This window comes from Pleurodeles waltl, chromosome 2_1 (assembly GCF_031143425.1).
Source record: "Pleurodeles waltl isolate 20211129_DDA chromosome 2_1, aPleWal1.hap1.20221129, whole genome shotgun sequence".
NCBI classification, from domain to species: Eukaryota; Metazoa; Chordata; class Amphibia; order Caudata; family Salamandridae; genus Pleurodeles; species Pleurodeles waltl.
Window position 1 is genome coordinate 374272555 of NC_090438.1, and position 21355 is coordinate 374293909.

The 21355-nt window shown below is 44.3% G+C and overlaps 1 protein-coding gene across 18 annotated transcripts in view; it reads left to right on the forward strand.

The window, feature by feature from the left end:
- DACH2 (dachshund family transcription factor 2) overlaps positions 1 to 21355 on the forward strand; it is a 732802-nt gene that overhangs the window by 578835 nt on the left and 132612 nt on the right. For 6 of the 18 annotated variants that reach the window (XM_069212664.1, XM_069212678.1, XM_069212693.1 and 3 more), the window contains 2 exons: positions 4253 to 4388; positions 19604 to 19717. In XM_069212664.1, coding sequence (XP_069068765.1) covers positions 4253 to 4388; positions 19604 to 19717 — 250 coding nt within the window. The remainder of the gene's footprint in view (positions 1 to 4252; positions 4389 to 19603; positions 19718 to 21355) is intronic. The other 12 variants (XM_069212666.1, XM_069212687.1, XM_069212673.1 and 9 more) reach the window with 2 other exon arrangements.

Sequence of the window (21355 nt, forward strand, 5' to 3'; positions counted from 1 at the left end):
GAAGACAATAAAAGTCTGAATGGGTATTCTGTCCCCACCAGTATATTTGCTTCTCTGGAATTCATGACTGGCTTAATGGTCTTTCACTTGTGAATGAATGAGGAATAAATCTTGGCAGATCCATACTCAGACACCATTGTACATAATGTATCCTTCTCTTGGTACCTTTGACATTAGGAGCTCTTTATCTTCATAGCACTCAGCCCTCATCAGTGTGTCCAGTGGGAGTTGGTTGCAGGGGGCTGCACTTTCTACTCTATCTCATTACTCTCACTATCACTTCAAAATGTCCTTGCATGTAGGTCTTGAAGTCTTTAGATTCTGCTCCCTTAGGGATCCTTGATCCACACATTATTTGTCCTCCAGCAGTTTTCAAAATCTTCCTGTTCCTTTTTGAGGTAGACATTTTGTTCATCAAGTGCGAGCACTGGGATCTGTAGTGTAGTCCTCAATGTCCAAAAATGTTTCTTCCTTCCTTCCAGCATGCTTAATCATTCTCCCAGGTCTGCTTTGTCTCTACAGATGTCCCCGAGTCTTCTCTGCAAGCCCATCTTGAGAGATGAAATTTCATCATTGACTGTCATGAACAACTGCTCCATTAAAATGTGTGTTAACTGAAAATCTCCTGCTTCGTCACACACTGGGTCCCTTTTTGAGAATGGGCTGCTGAGCTGTCTATAGAGCTCATGTTGGTCTTGCTTCAAGGCTTTGTTTAGTTTTACCATAGCTTTAATAGTGGGGCTCTGTTTGTTTTAACTGCCATTATGTTGTTCAAATTTGTACAGGATTTCATCATAATAGTAGCAAAAACTCCAGCCTGGGATCTCTAGGTTTTCTGGCCCAGCTATTGAATATGTGATACAGAACATTTAAATGGGGTTATGCATTGCAAACGTTTCTCATGCTCTATTTTTTCATGGTATTTTCATTGCCTGGAGAAGGTGATTTGAGAAGCTATTCCATTGTTACATTTGGTCAAATTTTGAATATCATACAATTTACCTTCTTGCTTGGAATGTGAAATCTAACATTTTTGGCTGATTGATTTAGTGGGTGCTTGTCTTCCACCAGGTGTGCGGCTTCTTCAGTGCTCAGGATCTCCTCTCCACAGTGACTCTTGGTTCATACCCCTCTTTTTTTAATCATGCATGAGCCACTTCCTACAAGCCAGGAGATGTGTGATTAGTTCTGAAATTCCACCCAATCTTCAGTGACTGACTGCCTTGTGGCCTGGCCCTATGTTAATTAGCATCCGCTCCACTATCAAGCAGCCTCCCATCCTGCTGTATTTTCCCTTTGGTAGGGGGTGCTCCATTTTGCATTCAGACTGGTTATTTATATGCTCCTAAGATATCGCTTTTTGTCTCTGCATGGGTCCATTCCCCCTGTCTTGCCCTCTCTACCACCCCTTTCTTCTGCAACTCCTGCTGTCTTTCCTGATTGGACACTGTGTTCTTTTAGTGCCTACATGTCTGAGTTTCTGGCAGCCTCCAGACGACTACCATACTCCCTCTGGCCATCTGGTTTGGATTCACTGCTCCCCGTCAGCGCTCATAGGCCTCACCACCCGCTATCTTGCTGGTTCTTGGTGTGTACAGGAGATGCAGCTCACATGTTTGCTTACCTATTGTGGCTAGGTTTTTGCTTACCTCGCAGATCTTTTTGGGACACAGTGTAAATTCTGCTTTTAATTCTTTTCTTTTGTAATCAGTGTCTTCACTCTGCTGCCTCACCTCCGTCCAAATTTCGGCAGGATTAGTTTTCCTTCGCACTGCACACTTCAGCTGCACCTGGCTACCATTATGTGCCCCTCCAAGCATCTACTGCCTCATGTCTTTCTGAATTTGCTGGCGACAGGCACAGTTCTCAATCCTCCAATTTGCTTCTGTCACCTTTCCTTCACTGTGGGTCCATCACTGGAGATGGGAGAAAAATGACCATAGAAAAGGTGCTGTTTCCATTCCACAGTGTGGGTGACCGAAGCGGAGCACCGGATCTACGGTCGTACACTCTCTTGGTTCAGGCCTTTGCCAGAGCCCTGTTTTTTTAAATTGCTGACACCATTCATTTCTGGTTTTCCACTGCCAATATTCTTTCAACACACTCTTGAATCTCTAACTTCTCCTTCTCAAGAACACCTTTCAGGACAAAGACCCTCTGACCACACCTCTGGATATTGCACCACTAGGTATTTTTTACTGTACCTCAGGTTCCATGACCACTGATTATGCCTAAGGTCACAGGCAAATTCGGCAAAAAAATGTATTTTATTGTAGTTCCTTTCCTCATGAGGCACTACTCACGTAGCTAAAAAAATATTAGATTTGTGAGGTCTCAGAGAGAAGTGGCTTGTAGTTTGTTTATTCATCGACTGAACATATTTGACGTTTTTGACTTTTTGTATCTAAAAGGTACAGCATACAGAAGTGCAGTTGGCTAGAGGGCACGGAAAGTCAGGGATCTGAGTTGAGTGTACAGGGCAGGGGTATGTAAGTGATGTATTCGCCGAAGAAACACCTTTGTTATTGTAAAATTTGAGTCAGCCTTTTCCTTTTTATATTGATAATATGCCTAGCGATCAAAACTGTTACCTCGAACTTGATCACTGTTTGGGATCCAGGTGTTGCTTGGTTAAACTCTCAGGATCTCTTTTATTGCTATTCACCATTTCATATGATGTTATCACATAAGCCTTTTTATTCAGCTTTAAACTGTCTTAAACATTATGTGCTATAATTATGATTTTCACAACTCTTGCATATACAAGAAAAATAAATAAAGCATTCAATAAACAACCTAATTCTCCATAACTCGGTGTGCCTCATATGTCAATAAATTCATATAAGGTTGGAGTTAGTTTCTTGACGTAGGTTGGTTACTCCTTATTTAGGATTTATTAAGCTCTCGGTGTTAGGTATTAAGGGCCAGGGGTCACATGTATGAATATTAGGTTTTACGATTCGCAAATTGTGTCGCAAAACCTGATGAACAACAATGTCAATGACACTGTTTGCGATTCCCAATGGGATCGCAAATTACCTCCTCTTAAATATTCATGAGGTAGGCCGCAATTTGCCACCCCATTGTAAATGGCCGCCCTCACAGGGATGGTGGCCTGCTAGGGACAGCAAACCACCATGTCTATGACTGCATTTAAATAAAGCAGTGTTTTATTTAAATGCAGCCCGTTTTCCTTTAAGGAAAATGCGATGCATTTCAAAAACAAAAATTAAAAGTTTTCTTTTCATTTTTTCAGAGCAGCCTGCTCTGAAAAAATATTTTCGCTACCATTCAAAAAGGGGAAGTGGTCCCCTGGGGTCTCCTTACCGTTTGGGAATAGGTTAGCACCAATTTGAAATTGGTGCTAAATGTGATTGATTTGTAACCGCATTCACGGTCACAAAACAATCCTACATCCCACTGCAACTCGCAAGTAGGATGGGAACCCCCCTTGCTAATTGTGACTTGCAAACCTATTTTGTGATCCGGTAAATAGTTTACCGAATTGCAAAATAGGGTCTGTACATACCAAAATGTTTCTTTCTAATTGTGAGTCGCAGTGCAATGAATGATTGTTTTTTGACCGTAAATGAGGTCTCAAAACAATCATTGTTAGCACCAATTTCAATTGGTGCTAACCCATCTGCAGACGGGAAGAGGTCCGTAGGGGACCCCTTCCCCTTTGTGAATGGATTTGGAAGAAAAAAAATCTGAGCAGGCAGAGGTCCTGCTCTGAAAAAGTGAAAAGAAAACTTTTTTTTTTTTTTTTAAATCCAGCCCGTTTTCCTTTAAGGAAAACGGGCTGCATTTATAAAAACAAAACAAAAACACTGTTTTATTTAAAAGCAGTCACAGACATGGTGGTCTGCTGTCCGCAGTAGGCCACCATCCCTGTGAGTGCGGCAATTCCCAATGGGGTCGCAAATTGCGACCTACCTCATGAATATTTATGAGGTAAGTCATTTGCAACCCCATTGGGAATCGCAAACAGTGTCATTGGCACTGTTGGAAATCAGGTTTTGGGAGTCGCAAATTGTGAGTCGCTAACACTTGCAATTTGTGAGCTGCAAAACCTGATATTTGTTCATGTGGCCCTAAATCCCTTGCGTTATAACGTGAAAAAAATGGTATTATTGGCTGTCAAATGTGTTCTGATACTAGTTCCATAAAATAATTCCGTTATCCAGTACATGTGATCAGTTTGGGGGAAGAAATGTAATAATATATTTTTCTTGATTTTTTCCTTTTTTAGGAAAGAATTCACGACAGTCCTTCTCCAACTCCATCTATGGAAGACAGTCAGAGGCCGGGAAGCCATGGCTCTTCTCATCAGAGTAGTAGTGTATCCAGTTCTCCCTCCCAACTCGACAACATACAGGACAGAATTGGTTGGTACTTTTTCCTTCACTACTTTGGAAAGCTTTATCTCATGTAGAAAGGTACACTTATCATTTCATGGGGATAGAAAAGCACTAAAGATTTGAATCTGATGGTCTGATTTAAAGTTTGATGGAAAGGGTACCCTGTACACCAAACTCTTGATCTACTCGCCTTATTTAGAGACAGGCAGACTATAAGCTTTTTATCAGCAGAGCCCTTCTTGGTTCCATCAATAGAACGCTCACTCTGATTGCCCAACTGAGTAGGGCCGTCGGATTCGGAGCAGTCAGAGTAAAGCCATCTCATTGGTCGCTCTATTTAGAGCAGATCGTGTGGTGTTTTTTTCTGTCCCTCACTACCAAGAATAGCCTGGCAATGAGGGACAGAAAAAAAATAATGATCCTGACATGCCGTGAGGAAGATCAGTAATCTTTTGTTTTTCAGAAACAAACTCCTGGTTTCTGATAAAACTAAAAATGCAGAAAGATTGGTGGACGGCCATCAAAACTGACAGCTGCTGTCCACCAAACTTTTGTACCTTGAAGGAAACCACCATGACGATGGGTCCTTTCAAGGTATAGAGATGGCTGCTGGTCTGGGGGTAATTTCTAAATTTGGCAGACGGTAGTCTGTCAGGGTGGGGGAGTTAATGTCCTCCGCCACCCTGACGAACTGTAATCGGTCCACCAAAATCTAAATTGGCTCCTAAGACATACAGGGGGTCATTCTGACCGCGGCGGACGGCGGTCGCCGCCCGCCACGCGGTTCCCGCCGAAAGACCGCGGCGGTCATTTTGGCTTTCCCACTGGGCTGGCGGGCGACCGCCGAAAGTCCGCCCGCCAGCCCAGCGGGAAACACCCTTCCCACGAGGACGCCGGCTCAGAATTGAGCCGGTGGTGTGGGAAGGTGCGACGGGTGCAGTTGCACCCGTCGCGAATTTCAGTGTCTGCTAGGCAGACACTGAAATTCTTTTTGGGGCCCTCTTACGGGGGCCCCTGCAGTGCCCATGCCATTGGCATGGGCACTGCAGGGGCCCCCAGGGGCCCCGCGGCACCCCCTACCGCCATCCTGTTCCCGGCGGGAGAACCGCCAGGAACTGGATGGCGGTAGGGGGTGTCAGAATCCCCATGGCGGCGGAGCGCGCTCCGCCGCCATGGAGGATTCTCAAGGGCAGCGGAAAGTCGGCGGGACACCGCCGACTTTCCGTTTCTGGCCGTGGCTGAACCGCCGCGGTCAGAATGCCCAGCGGTGCACCGCCAGCCTGTTGGCGGTGCTACCGCCGACCTCCGCCATGGCGGTAATTACCGCCAGGGTCAGAATGACCCCCACAGTTTCTAAGTCAGTGCTTAACAGGTTTAAGGCCTGAATTGGAGTGTGCTCGACAGCTTACACCATCACAAACACTACGTTATTAGGAATGCAGTGTATTCTGTGGCACTTGTTATTAGTTGGATGGGATATCTGTCACATTTGTGAGTACCTGTCCATCAAATCATAAACCAGGCCCTCACTCATATGCAGCTCGCTGTATAAATGATATATAAAATAGACTCTGCTGAAAACAACCTTTACAAAACATTTTGAGCATTGTGGGATACAAAGTTATGATATGCATCATTTTATTAACATAAGACAAAAATGTCTGTATGTAATGTTTCATATTTCTAGAAGACATTTGTCTTTTATATGCACATATTGCACATATTGGAAAAGATCCATCCTTTTGTATTCGATAGTCTTCCAGCAGATCTGCGTTCAGTCAGACACTATTATGAACAGGTTCACTAGGAGGAAGCATGAAGTACCAATAGCTTAAGCAGATAATCTCCAGTACAATATTTTGTCAGATTTAGTGTAAAAGAGCCCATTATGCAAACCAGAGCTTTGTGCCTATGATCACATTTACAGAACCAATTATAGAATGATTCAATCGGGTTGCAAGGAAGAGTTTTCAGAGTGGGTTTTTTCTACTGAGATATTTTGTTGTATCACATTACTTTTACCAAAGTTCTCTTTCTCCACAGTCCTAAAAATTATGCAGTCAGTTGATGACTTTTATGTTAAAGTGAGCCTTACACTCCCAAAGTGGCTTCTGCTTCACTTGTGTTTTATTTACAGGAAAAGTATATATTATCAAAACACTGCCATGCTCCTTTTAACTTTACCCATGCCAGTTGTATACCTTATATGCCCAACCCTTCTGACAGATCTTTGTGAGATAATGCTATGTTTGAAAAATACCCTAAGTGCTTAATGTGTGCTGGTCATTGCAGGTGTTGGGCACAGGCACTCATTTTTGAGGCCCAAAATACATTTCCTGGGTCTTGCCTAGCACAGCACATTGTGCTGCAACACATATTGTTTACTAGTCAGTGGGTATGCAACTCACCCACAGAATACCATTGGTTGTTTTCATTGTCACTCTCCTTTGCAATATTTTGGTTGCTTAGCTCCTGTAGGTTTCCCTTCCTTTCTTGTGTTAGCGTCTCCCTGGAGCATGGACCAAGTACATGTGTTCTTTATTGTCTTTGTTGTTACTCGTATTTTTGCAAAGGACTATTTTTTTTGTCATAAGCATTTCAATATTATTCCTGGATGGAATAATATGTCTTCTCTTGTTACATTCACACCCAGACTCTTCATTTGTTTTTCCTGTTTTTTATCGATGCAAAATGCTTTCTTTTATTTAGAAGTAAATAAATGACTTTATTAGGCTAGACAATTTGTTTTTAATAAGTGTTTCAACATGACTATTCCCAGACAGTCAATCTGCTTTCCTTTTTTGTAACACAGGCATACTATACATTTATTAAGATTGCCAATGCATGTATTTGCAAATTTTTTAACACCATCACAAATGATTAAATAAAAGCAATGTGCCCAGAATCACTAGATGTTGAGCCCATGCCGGGGTTCAAATCTAGTTCCCCAGTTCCAAAGTCGGAAGCCCTGGCCCATAAGGCCACATCCTCTGACCTCCACCACTCTCTGTATCCTTTATGTCATTAGTGTGCTCGTCCCCCCATGTCTTTTCAAAACCTGCCCAACTCCTTTTCCAGTTACTTTTCATTTGCAAAGACAATTGTTTCCTAAACCGAGACCCATTGACTTTGCCAATGGGAGGATAGGAGTTGCGCTTGCACAATACCACTGTGACTCATTATTTCACTACAAAGATTGCGTTAGACCATAACATGTTTTCGTCTCTTAACTTTCTCTCTTTGGTAATTTTTCCTGTTTTCAGTTCTCACGCTTGGGTATTTGGATTGTCACAATTGTTGTCACTGTATCTTTTCAAAATGGGGCCAACCTTTCATTTAGAGGACCTGCCATTTTACACGCAGGAGGAATTAAAGTGGTTCTGTAGAGAGAGAGGGCTGTTATTGGAAGGGGACCTCAGGAGATCTCTTAATCAATTTTTTTGAAAGGTTGGTGACATATGCCCAGGGGAAGAGTGTGCTTAGGGGGTACCCAGAGGATCCTGAGTGTAGCTAGGGTTCCCAATGGGAGGGCTCTCAGACCTCATCCCTAGAGAGCGATGGAGAGATGGATCAGGAGGGTGAGAATGACCGGGCGGGGACATCGGTTGACAGGAAAGGAGCCAGTGATAGGAAATCCCTTGCTGGGTCCAGTGTAAAAAGCAGGGCTACCTCTCATTTCTTGACGCATGATGAGCTAAGAGATAGGCGGGAAGAGAGAGACCTGAAATCACAGTTAGCGTGCCTAGCTGTGGAGGAGAGAAGGGCTGAGGTGGAAAAGGCCTTAGTACAGGAGAGGATGGCAGAGGCTGAGAGGGCTTTGCCACAGAGAGACACGCTGTTGAGTGCAGTCTGAAGGTTCTGTACTCACCAGCGCTGCAGGTGGAGTCCAGTGGTAGCCGCAATGTAGAGTGCTGTAGCAAAGATATTCCTCACATACCAACAGATCTGGTACCTAGGTTCCAAGAGGGGGGTGAGATACGTCAGTGGTTAAAGGAAAATGGGATCCCTCTTAGCAGCTGGCCCTCCGGTGCAGGCTAGGCTCCCATCCTGGCGTCCACTCATGGAACCAACCAGACTATGAGACCGGGTCTCGGACATCCTGGGACACAGCCCACCCTCACTCCCTCTCCTCTGAGACAAAACATGAGATTCCAAACCCCTCCCATTACATGTTGTGCCCCCCATGAGGTCCTGGTGTGCCAGGCAATGGTTCAACCACAGGGTGGTGACTCTGGGTTGGATGATCAAGTTCAGGGGTAAACTCTGACCTGATGGGGAGTAGGTGTGCTCCCAAGGAAGTCCTGGTGCGCCAGGCAATAGTTCAACCACAGGGTGGTGACTCTGGGTTGGATGGTCAGGTTCAAGGGGTAAGCTCTGATCTGGCAGGGGGTAGGTGTGCTCCCAAGGAAGTCTTGGTTCACTGGGCAATGGTTCAGTCTAAGGGTATCGTCCCTGGACTGTGTAGACAGGTTCAGGGGGTAAACTGGGGGGTGGTTGGTGTGCTCACCCCTGTGTGTAACTCATGGTGGCCTCTCCCAAGGTGGGGAGATGCAGAACTCTGGGAGTGAGGTCCAGTCTGAGGGTGTTGACTATGGACTGGGTAGACAGGTTCAGGGGTACCCTCTGACCTGGTTGGGGGGGGGCGGTTGGTGTGCTCGCCCCCCTTGCAGAACTTTTGGTGGCCTCTCCCAAGGCGGAGAGATGCGGAACCCTGGAAGTGGGGTCCAGGGAGGGGGAAGCTCACTTCGGACCCCGGTGCAACCCAAGAATATCGTCCCTGGGTTGGGTCGTCAGTCGCCAGGTAGTGATCCTGGGCTGGCGAGAGAGTTGTGCAGGACGGTTGTACCCAGCGTCCTGGCAGTTATGGATTCTGGTGATACCCCTCCTAGGAGAGGAGGGCAGAATCCTAGAAGGAGGGGGTAGAGGGAGGAGAGCCTCACCTCTAGCCCTTGTGGAACCTATGGGTGCGGACCCTAGGTTGGTGAATTAGTGACAGGGTAGACTCCTTGAAATGACTGGAAATGGAGTGGAGACAGGTTGCTATGCACCTGGGGCTGCCACCCCCCCTCATTGTGGTTTCAGAGACCAGAGGCTCCTAGATGGCCTGGGGCCTGGTTCTGGCCATTGGCAGCTAGGGAGCCCTCGTGGGTTAGTCTAGTTTGTCTGGGAAGCATTGACAGAGAGAATCAACTGAGATCAGGTTGGCGTAGAACTGGAGCGTGCCCCTGCAGTGGCGGGCCAGGGTCCATGTTCTGTTGCCCCAATCAGGGAAGCCCATCAAGGTATTGATTGTTCTCCCCTGCCTTTAGGCTGGTAGGGGGTTGTGTTGGACCTGGCCCTTGTGGCAGGTTTATCCCTGACTTTTTGCCTCCTTCCTCCTATTTCTTCTGACCTCTCACTGTTGGCTTTAGGACTCTGAGCACTTTATCACTGCTGACCAGTGCTAAAGTGCAGGTGCTCTCCCATCTAAAGTTGGCATGATTGGCTTATACCTAATTGGCATATATAATTTACCGGTGAGTCCCTTGTACAGTGGTATCTCTATGCCCAGGGCCTGTAAATTAAATGCTACTAGTAGGTCTGCAGCGCTGCTTGCGCCACCCACTTAAGTAGCCTTTCAAACCTGTATCAGGCCTGTTAGCGCAGGGCCTGTGTAGGTAGTTTTCTGCCACAGAAGACCTGGCATCTAAATTTACTTGCCAGGCCCAGAACTCCCCATTTACTGCATGTAAGTCACCCCTAAGGTAGGCCTAGCTAGCCCTATGGGCAGGGTGCTATGTATGTGGAATACAGGACATGTGCCAGGTTGCGTGGCCTGTCCTGGCAGTGACAAACAGCCTAACTTGGTGTCTCACTGCTGTGAGTAATGCCTTCTCATAGGATTGCATTGGAAATGCCCCTGCCTTATGTGTAGGGGGTATTGTCTGATTTATGGGAGGTAGCGTAGGCATGTTTGGTATGGTTGTAATGGTGGTAAGAAAAGCTGATGTAAGTGGATTTTTTATTACTATTACAGAAATGCCACTTCTAGAAAGTGAGCATTTCTCAGTGCTTATGACTCTGGTGTTTTGCAGCTTGACTCCAATCCATGTCTGGGCAGAGTGACGGTTGGGCTTTGTGCATACTTTTCAGACAGCCTTTACACAGGGAGGGTGGAGGTGTCACAGAGGTGCCTCTGCATACTGCATAGTCTTCCTGGGCTGAGAGGCGGGGCACACCTGCATTTGCAAAAGCTGTGCCCTGGCCTCACACAATAGGGTCATTTACCCCCAACTGATGTTTGGAGCCTGTGCTGGAGGAGAGAAGGGGCACTCCCAGAACCAGTTGTAACTGGCTGGAACCTCCTCTCCCCTTCTCTTTTATGGTTGTCCCCCAGGGGCTGGGTGCTGTGGTCCTGGACCCCTGCAACAAATTCATAGCACCTTGAGAGCACTTTCTTTTTGCCAAATTTTGCACTGGTGAGCGCTTTGTCATTCGCTGGAGATCACGGCCGGGACCCGTGCAGATTGCTTTCATGGCAATTGCTGCCCGAGATTGCGACCCGGGCAGATTGCCTTTGTGAAGCACGTCCAAAGCGCACTGTGATTGCCACCCCCGGGGCACTATCGAGTAAAGAAAAGGAGCGAGCGCGCTCCTACCATGCCCCCAGAGCGCAGCGCGCTCTGAGCAGCGCCCCCGGGGCACAGGCAGGCACCCACTATGGTGCTTGCCATCTTTTGTGTCCCGGGCGGGCCGCAGTGTGCAGAGTGAAGCCGGGCGGGGGAAGGAAGTGTCATCAGAGGCTCCCCCTGCCCCAATAAAGCCCGGATATTGCCCTGAGAGACTGCGGGCGGAAGCCTCTCTAGAGGCCCCCCGCGCCACAGGTCTCCCTTGGGGGCCCCGTGAGAGTTGGTTGAGGCTCCCCCATTGGCAGCCACACTTGTTGTTCCTTGGTGTTGGGGCCCCCCTTTCAGGAGGGCCAGTTGAGGCCCAGGGGCCCCCAGGGATCGTGGGCCCCAAGAGGGGCCTGTTATTAAACCGGAGGTGGTGCGTGGCACCCCTCTCTTCCCCCAATCGTGGTGCTGGCTTTGGCCCTCCCTTCTGGAGGGCCAGCTGAGGCCACGAGGGGCCCTCTGAGATCGCGGGCCCCAGGAGGGGCCCAATATTAAGGAAACAGAGGGGGTGCGTGCCACCCCCCTCCCCCTGGCATAAATGCCCCCCGTTTTTGCACACAGGAGCGCCGGGGGCCCTCATTTGTTCTCTTCATGGCACTGGAGGTGCCTTCATCATAAAAACAGGTACTTTCTTTGGACTTATTATCTTCAAATGTTCCTAGTATGGACATGAGGGATTTATAGGTTAACCTGTGCAGTTTTATGTTAAATATATATGTTTGCTAATGTTCCTTTTATGGGCATAACATGCTAATATGTGTTTTTTCACTTGCCATATGTTTTATAATGTTCCTGATATGGGCGTTTATGATATTTCTATGACAAGTGCATTTTTTGTAATAATGTGATTCCTGACTACTGTTTATGTTGCAGAATAATAAGTAACCTGTGTGTTATATGTAACTACTACTGGTTACGCAGAGTAACTAGTGTGTAACGTTTTGACAACTGCTAAGGTAGCAGGATTTTACTGACATGTTATGTTTGGTCTAATAATTGCGTTGTGTACAATACAGTATATTTTCATATAACTTGGTGTTGTGTTCTCTTTGTGGTGGGGATAGTGCGTCACGTGTGTTGTGTGTGTTGTGCAAACTCTTTACACATTGCCTCTGAGACAGGTCTGACTGCTCGTGCCAAGCTACCAAGGGGGTGAGCAGGGGTTATCTTGGACGTGTAACTCCCTTGCCCTGACTAGAGTAGGTGGGTTCTTCCTGGCTTAGGTGCACACCGTAGGCAACCGGAAACCCCATTTCTAACACCTGCTTATTGTAATTCGCATAGGCATGTTCCTAGCCTTTCAGGGCTTGAGCTGCTGTCTGTGCACAACTAAACCACTTCACCAAAGATTTTATTTGAAAAGTGCTGAGTGCTACTAATTGAAGTAATTTAACTATTTTCAATTCAAGTGATGCTTGTGTTAAGTGACAGAGGGTCTCGTTTTGTGAATTGCAGTTTTCCCCATTATGTTATAAACAAAATGTAAAGTGTATGAATGATTGGTGAGAAGCAAGACATTTGGAGATTCATTTAACTAAAATCCTCCCTCCCATTCTTTGGTGATAAAATGCAGTAACATATTTAGATTGTTCTTATGGTCTTGTGGCATGTGTTCAGACAGACATAGCTTTTGGAGCACGGATGGCTCTATGGCAGTGCGACCGGTGCCTTCACACTGGGGCTGACTCTGGGTAGGAGCGCCGTGTTTGCAAGTATATTATGATTTAGAAGCACCTTCTGCAGGGTTTCTTGCCTCCAGAAATTTCAGGAAACAATAAAAATGTCAAAATAACTCTGGTGATTAATGTTCCGCCTGGGGAGGGATCTAGTTTTGAGGGGCACTGTTAAAGGGTGGTAGTGAGGCAATCCGTGGCTGTGATGGTTATTGTGGGGTCGCCAACAAACACTGCCGCAGAGGGTGCCACCAGCACCAAGGCTAGCTCTGTTTTGGAGACAGCAACACTTAGCTTAATAAGGTTTTCTAGCTCTTTTTAGCAGTCCAAAAACAAAGAAACTAAAAGTTCCAGAATGCAATTTATAGTTAGCAATACAGCATGACGTGGCAGATGTTGTCACACGTGAAATAGGGGTATTTGGCAGGTGAGCCGCAAAGGAACGTTATACTGATGAGTATTCAAAGCAACAGTGGTGGTGTGTGGGAGAGGCCAGTAGCTGCTCGCAGGGCATGGAAGGGGCGGGGCGACGAGCGGGGTGGATTGGGAGTAAGAGGAAATAAATATTAAATTAAAAATAAAACACTTACCTTCTCTGTCGCTGCGCTCTGCTCCTCTGCTTCCTCGCTGGTGCTGCAGGCACAGGCTTCCAGCCTGCCCTGTGCCAATCCTGACACTGCTCTGCGCAGTGTCAGGATTGGCTGGGAACGCCCAGCCAGGGCACTCACAGGCAGAACTGTGTTGCTGGGCTGAAGAGAGCTCTGTGCGCATGTGTGTTTGGCACACGGAGAGGGCCGGCCAACACACAAATGCACTCTGAGGGGAGTGCTGAGCACTCCCCCTCACTGCTCGTCACCCCCACACACTGCCCTGGGTGCCCATGGGATTAACTGAGCTCCGTACTCTTCTGATTGCTAAAAGTGCATGATAACCATGATCCTGCATCTGATTTTGGATCATCCATTTCACCACACTACTGCATGAGCAGGTTCATACATGTCAAGTTTTGTCTACACATATGTGATTGTATGCTATTTCTATGTTTTTGTGTTTGCCTACATGTGACATTTGTTTGCATCCTGTTTGGCTATTTATTGAATTGTTTGTTAAAGTGCTGGCCTCTGTGAGAGTAGCTCCTTAGAAACACAGTTGCAGATTATTGAAGAGTTTGAGAAAAACCCTAGTTTCACTTCCCATTAAATCACATGCATGTGTTTGCTTGTGCACCTCATTATAGATGCCAGGTTTCTCAGGCCCATGTGTGATGTGCTGTTCTAGAACAATTTTTTTCCATTGAATTATGAGACTTGTAGTTACATTTTATGATGAAATAAACAAGACTACAATTCCCAGAAAAAAACCTGGGCTGGAGCATCACATCACGCATGGAGCTGGGAAACTTGGCAGGGCTGCCTCACAGCCCGGGGAGGCTGCCCACTCTTTTTCAACCTTTTTCCTCCTCTTGGAGTTGGAACACCTTCTGTAGCATAGATCTACACCTTCTGCAAATTCCTGCACCAGTTTGCCCTGGAAAAGTTATGGTCTTATAATGTCCACCTCCTTCTATACTCCCCCAGATCATCGAAAGTGAGTGTTCTCAGGACCAATGGGCCACACACGTCAGATTCTGAACAGTGTGTCTAGAAACCTCTGGCATAGCCAATGGGCCACAAAGGCAAGACCTATTGGCTTTGCCAAAGTTTGTCATCATCAGACTTTGCCTCAGAGCAAGAAAGAAAAAAGAATGAAAGGAAAGAAAAAAGGAGCAAGAGAAACATAGGAACCAGTGGCAACTGTAGACAGCAAAGTTGGAAATGACCTGCAATAGTTAGCTAAGGATGTAAAAAAGAGGCATATGATGGAAGAAAAACTAGGCCGCTTTAGTATTTGTCATCCCTGGTACTCAGCATCCACAGCATGCAGCAGCATCGACAGCAGTCACCTAATCAAAATTGTGGGTCCTAATACTTATTTTCTTAAGTTAATCCCTGGCCACTTCAGATGTTCAAACAATTGGCTTATGTGTGCTAACACTGTGCTAACACTGATGCATTTCCTAGTTATAAAAATGCTATCTGCTTATCAATTGGTGTCATGTGTCATACTACATCTATTATAAGGGAATTGGCTCAATACTTTATTAACATGATTATATACATATAATCAATAGGTTGAAGAGGTTGGGAAAATGCCCCTGCCCATTTTTTGATAAGATTTATTGCTGGTATTTATTCTTTGAACTTTGGGACACTGCTGTTTATGGCCCAGTGTATGGTCTGAGACCCATAAAACATGTAAAAATCAGCTAAACTCTGATTGACTTATATACATTTCTTACAAGGCCAAAGTATATGAGGCAGAAAATACACTAATGGCAGAGGTAGTTAAGTGCCCCTGTGACTTCAGCACTTATTGTGTCATACACTAGTGTGACAAGGAAAGCATGGCTTCAAACCGACCAGCGTTTCCTGATTACCACAGTTTAAACCTACAGTCTCACTTGTCAAAAAAAAAACTTTGTTTAAAGTTTTAATAAGCCACCTCTATGTAGGCTTTGTAGCCAACAAGATAAGGTGTTTTGTATGTAAAAATGTGGAAATTTAATGTCACCATGTCCCTGCATTGATAAGCCCCCAAAAGCTATCTTCACTGTGGAAGGCTCTGGCTCAACCGTAAGAAAACTAGAATACAGGTTAAAAGATTGATTCTGAACCACGGGTTTGGGACCAGTTGGAAAAATAGTTCAGTGACTCTTTTTAATATTTATTAAAAACCAAATTCACTGGTGAAGCTGAATGTTATAAATAAATAAATATTTAGGAAAATACATTTTTAGAAAATTAACTTTTCCTTGCCTTACGCTCACCAGCAGCTGTCAACTGCTTGACCATAATGAGATGTGAAAACTTCTCCCAGGGCAGGGACAATATCCTGAGAGATGCATTGAAAGGCCCAGCCTATGTCCCCATAGATAAGCTAGCACCAAACCCAGTGGGAGGAAAGCTTCCCACAGAACCTGTTTTGTGTGACCCCAGAAGAGGGAACTGCTCGTTACCCGGGCCAAATCTCTGGGTGGGCACACACTCTTGGCACAAGGGGAGAAGGGTTTCCCAAGTTTGGATTTTGGAAAGAAGGTGCACTGTGGGATTTTCTTCCAGTAGGGTGAACAGAACCTGTTGCATAAAGTGGTTGCCCCTGGGAACCTATGCCTCAGTGGTTAGGGAACAGCAAAGTGTCAGTTCCACTCATTACCTGGTGCCATGTGTATAGGTGACACTCTAAGGCACCATCCTTTGAACACTCTCTGGACCTGTTGAAAAACAGAAGAATGACTGCATCTGCTGTGTGAGACTTCTGAGGGAACCTGAAGGGCTAAAAAAAGGGGAAAAAATTGATCTAAGGGGCAGATGCTGGTCATACCATAGACGATTGGAAATACACATCCTATGTCTATTCCTATGCCTAATAAATGGTACAAATAATGTGATATGTAGTCAGCAAACTCTGGGCTACTCTTAGAGAAAAATGTCAGATATCCTGTTCACCTTATTACAAATCCATTAAGTCCTTTGGAACTTGTAATAACATGGGCGGGATAGATGTCATGTTTGTGACCGGGTACCCATCCACCAAATCCTAAATCAGGCCAGTGGCGGCTGATAGCAGGGAAAAGTGGTGGGGCAGTGCAGAAAAGAAAACTTACCTGCCTCATGCCGCCTTGCCACCCCTGTGTTCTCTGACTCCAGTTCCTGATGCACATGATATCAGACTCCCCTGTGCCAATCCAGACACTGCTCTCCTGCTGGTATTACCCGACATGAGACAAGCCCCGGATTGGATGGAGAGGGTTGGTTTTACGCTCCAACAGGGAGTGGGAGCCTGTGCATGCTAGTCTCCGTTTGACAAACCTAGAAATATCTAATTGCTCTTGTCGGTTTGGCCATCATTACAGTGCCCTGCGCCCACCATTTCCCCTGCTGCTGTCGAAGGATGGCCATGCCCTCAAGACTCGACTCCGGCTCCCTCACGTAAAATATAATAAGAATAAAGCAGTTTTATTAATTGCTTTTTAGCATTTTATTTTACATATATTAATCTCCTGGTTCCAGCAGTGGGGTGACACTCCTCCACCATAATGGAGGAGCAATCACTGAATCAGGCCCTATGTATGGTAATATACCATGGTACTTATGAGATGGCATTTAAGAGCAATATGAGCAACAGACTGGAAGAGTATAAATAAAGTCTCTAATCCAACTTTCAATGTATAAAATAGAAGATGAAAATGTCAAACTTACATGAATTGTTCTATTATTTCTAGCATCTTTTCTAATCTTTTAGCTATCTCTATATCAGTTGATGTAGGTGTTAAATGTTGAATTTTGTGATCTCTCCACCTAGGGGTAGGAACAGGGATGACTGATCAGTTTTACAATTAATTTAAGTAAACTGCTTATGCATGTTTGGATAATTTGGATGGGAGCCCTTCTTTGTTCTATCTGGTCGGATATGGGGGTTTTGCAGCATCCCTGCCTCCTGTGCTTTTTGACTTCCAAGAAGCTGGCAAGCATTAAAGGTCCCCCTGGACGGAAAAAGCAGCAGATGTAGAAGCCATCTATCTGTACAAGTACTCATATCTCGAGTTATTCTGGATACGATTCTGTGTTGCTGCATAGCTCTTCTCATGTAAAAAAGGTCACTACAATGTTTTACTTTTGTGTATTCATATTAAATGTAATGCGTGTATCAAAGAGTTATACTATATTAAACATTATCTTATTTATTAGAGGACAGGAAAATAGGGGATGGGGAGTGGAGAAGGAGAAAGTGACAGACAGCAGCTCTGATTTTCGGGCCCTCTCAACCACGCATGGACTATACTTGCGTATGGTGAAACAGTGAATTACCTGTAACACCAACTATAGAACACACTTAGCTAGTTGTTTATGCTATTAGAAATAAAACTCACTGGTTCGTGCATAACAATAGGGTTCATTCCTCCTCACCTCTGCTTGATGGGGGTTTACAACCTCTGAATAAACCACAGAAATATTCACACAAGCGGGCATTTCACTGGAGTGTTCATCAATCTTTTGCATTTTGATCAATCTTGCTTAATCTTGGTGCTTACTTTCCTCATTCTCATGTCTAAGTTTATCAGTTCATGGCAACGTTGCTATAATGTGAGTGTCGAGTTCAGGGTATTTGCTTCTTAATGGGAGCACATAGCACACAGCTACTGCATGGGATATTGTCTCTCAGGGATGACGAGCACTATGTCTGTGCATTCATTACTTTATGTCTGGAAATTACTTTAACACATTCTTACCTATTGAGGCTTTGTTTTTAATGACTTTCGTTAACTGATTGCTTAATTGTGAAACTTTTGTTGCAGATACAAATCTGTTGCCTTTCTTTTGTTTTCTTGTGGTTATTAGTAAGAGGTCTGCATTGATGCGACAGGCTCTTTTGAAAGATTTATTGGGGACCCTTTTTGCTCAACCTCTCTCCATTAGTTTCTTCTTCGTTGACTTCAAATGGGTTCAATAACCATTGTTTTCATTATAGTTCCTTTTCAAGCAAATAATTGTTCAGCTTTTAGGATACTGGCATGCATAACACAGTACTCTTTACCAGAGGAAGGACCGCATGTGCAAAACCATTTTACGATCGCAAACCCTACGATTTTAAAACTCACAGTGGTTGTAACTTCTATATTGTATTTAACGCCTTTTTGTGATTCGGAAAAGCCTTCCTAGATTGTAAAAGGGGTTTCACGACTCATTCCGAGAGAGTAAAAGGTTTGCACTTTCCTGTTTGAGATTTGTAATGAAATATGTCAATAGTGCGTAATCTCAATTGGGTGTTTGCTAACTATTGAAAAGTTACCCTCACCTCAAAGGAGGTTGTTACTCATTTGTAAATGGGAATTGTGCTGCACAGCCCGAGGGGACATTAGGAACTGGTGATCGGGACCACAGTTGTCTGCCCAAATAGGAAACTCTTATTTTAAAAAACAGCACCTGTTTTAAGAAGGAAGGTCTGCTTAAAACAGTACACAAAGATCTATAGTCCCCTGTAGGCTGCCATTCCTGCTCTGGAAGCTAATTCCTAATATTGGCCTACCTAATTGATATTCATTAGGCAGGTCATTCTCTGACCACTACAAATGGGCATTTTGTAATGCAACCTTTTGGGACATGTTGCATTGCAAAATGACAGGCCGGTCGCTAAACGTCAGTGTGCATTTTGCATCTGCTATTTGCGACCATTATAGCTATTAATCTCCTAGCAGTTCTAGACTTAAAAGGGGTCGGAGAGGAATACCCCAAAAACATGGTTTGTGGATATTAACAAGCATTCCAGACAAACCACACCCTGAAACACCTCTTTGCAATGTGATTCAGATTTAGTCATGTCATAATGTGCGTGAGTAAAAGGAATTACAAACGCAACATCATCTTTTGAGAAGTCCTTGCAGTTGTAATTTGAGCCATTTGCGCTTATAACTCAGACTTACACTCAAAAATAGCTTTTTGAATTGGTCCGCATTGTTTAATTGGAGAAAAAAATTGTTAATAAAAACATAAATGTGTCTTTCTGAATAGTTTTTTTTTCTGGAATTAATGTCATCCATATTTATCAGGACACATACAGATATTAAAATGCAATACCCTTGTCAAACCACTTCTTCTGAAATAGTTATAATTAGATTATAAAATAACAATAAGAGGTACTTGTGCAACTTTTGTAACCAAAGAGCCTGTTTGTTAGTTTGCATGAACTCAATAAGGTACCTTTTTCACATATTGTGTAATCATATGAGCATGCCAGAATATTGTCAGTGAAGAAATATTCCTGACACGTTTTGAAATATTTCACCTTCATGCTCTGTTTTTGTGCGTTATTTTACCAGCTATGCCATTTAGCTGCGATCTCTTATTCATAGCTATGCTGCCTAACATCAGAGATGGCGAACTCACTGATCAAGACACTGGAACCAGTTTAAAAAAGATACCGAAGGAGAAAGGTAAGACCCTTCAATGCAAGTGTATCACAGACTGGGGACAGACGCAGGTTGCTGACACATGATGCCATGATCCCTTACCTAAGAAAGACCCAGATCCTGCCATTTCCACTTAGTGTAGTTGGGTGGTGTATTTTACCGACCCCTATAATGATTTGTTTGTATATCTTCTAAAAACTCCAACATATGTCCACATAGCTTTTTCACATTTATCAATATTTACATTAAAAGTGCATGCAAAAGTATTACATTTATTTAATATGGAAAAATCAGAAGTGTCACTCCCCAAACTGGTCTGCATTGGAGACTTGTTGATTCACCTAATAAATATATATTGTTCTGTAAACGTGATTAAAATTAAAAACTAGCCTAAATTTTCTCTGACATTTTAATCACTCTTTTGATAACTAGATACCCTGGTCGAGCACAAGATCAAATGCCATATGTTTCAGTGGCTGGTGGACTTATTTAGAGTTTGGCCGATGGGATACCCCACTGGGATGCACCATCAAAAACGTGGTGGATGTTCCATTTGTTACAAATGTATTATTGTCAATATAATAGCATTTGCAATATGGCAGACGGGATATCGATCACATATTGATGGAGCATCCAGTCTGCCAAACACCAAATAAGGCCAGTTGTGCCATTGAAACAATCTGGGTTACCATAATGTGGTATTACATGATGACTAACGAATACCTTTTGGTTGGGATCATTCTTGCATCTGGTCTCTGAATGATGTGTAGTATCCGTTTTGTGATTCAATATATAAGATTTTGCATAATTTCATGAACCCATCCTTTTTATGGAGGTTATTTCCTTTTACAGCACTACTCCTCCGGAATCTGTCACAGATTTGCTTCTCATAGGTTTCTTAACCATTACAATCTCTGTGTACAGTGAAAAATCTCAGTATACTTGGAGTTTATTCTCCATGTTTTTACTGCATTTTGTATTGAACCACAGAAAACATTTTCCAATGCTAATCAGCATTTTGCAATTTTTTAGTCTGTGCCTTGTTAAAAGCCAGCAGTTTCTTGCTCTCTGTATCCTTCTATAGGATAGATTATCTGCTAGGGCATTTTTAGTACATTGCTTTCTAATTCAGTTAAGGCTTTTTGCATACGCTCTATCTTGGCTGAGAATTCTAGAACACATTTGGTGACATGCACACGTTGTTTTTACTTTACATATTTGTTGCTTGGGTTAGGTGCTGGAGTGAAAAGGAGTGAATAGCAATGGCTCTCGTGTTGCATACCTGTTGCATGGTTTGAGCACTGGATGGAAAAGGAGTGAATAACAATCGTTCTGTTTACATATCTGTTGCATGGGTTAGGCACTGGAATTAAAAGAAGAGAAGAAATGGTTTTTACTGCCCAACCTCACTGGGTGAAACAAGGATAGCATGTCATGGACATGGCCTGAGTCAAAATGTAGGAAGAGGCAGAGGTGCTTTTAATTGCATCTGGGGGGCTTTACAGGGCTTGCCATCCTAGTGTTAGCTTTTTATGAGGAGAGAGTACTTCTATGTTGGGCTCAGAACCGGGGTTGTACAAGTGACTGGAGTTCACCATCTGCACCAAACAATCCTGCAATGATTTCAATTCAACTATTATGAACAACATAAACAAAATTAAA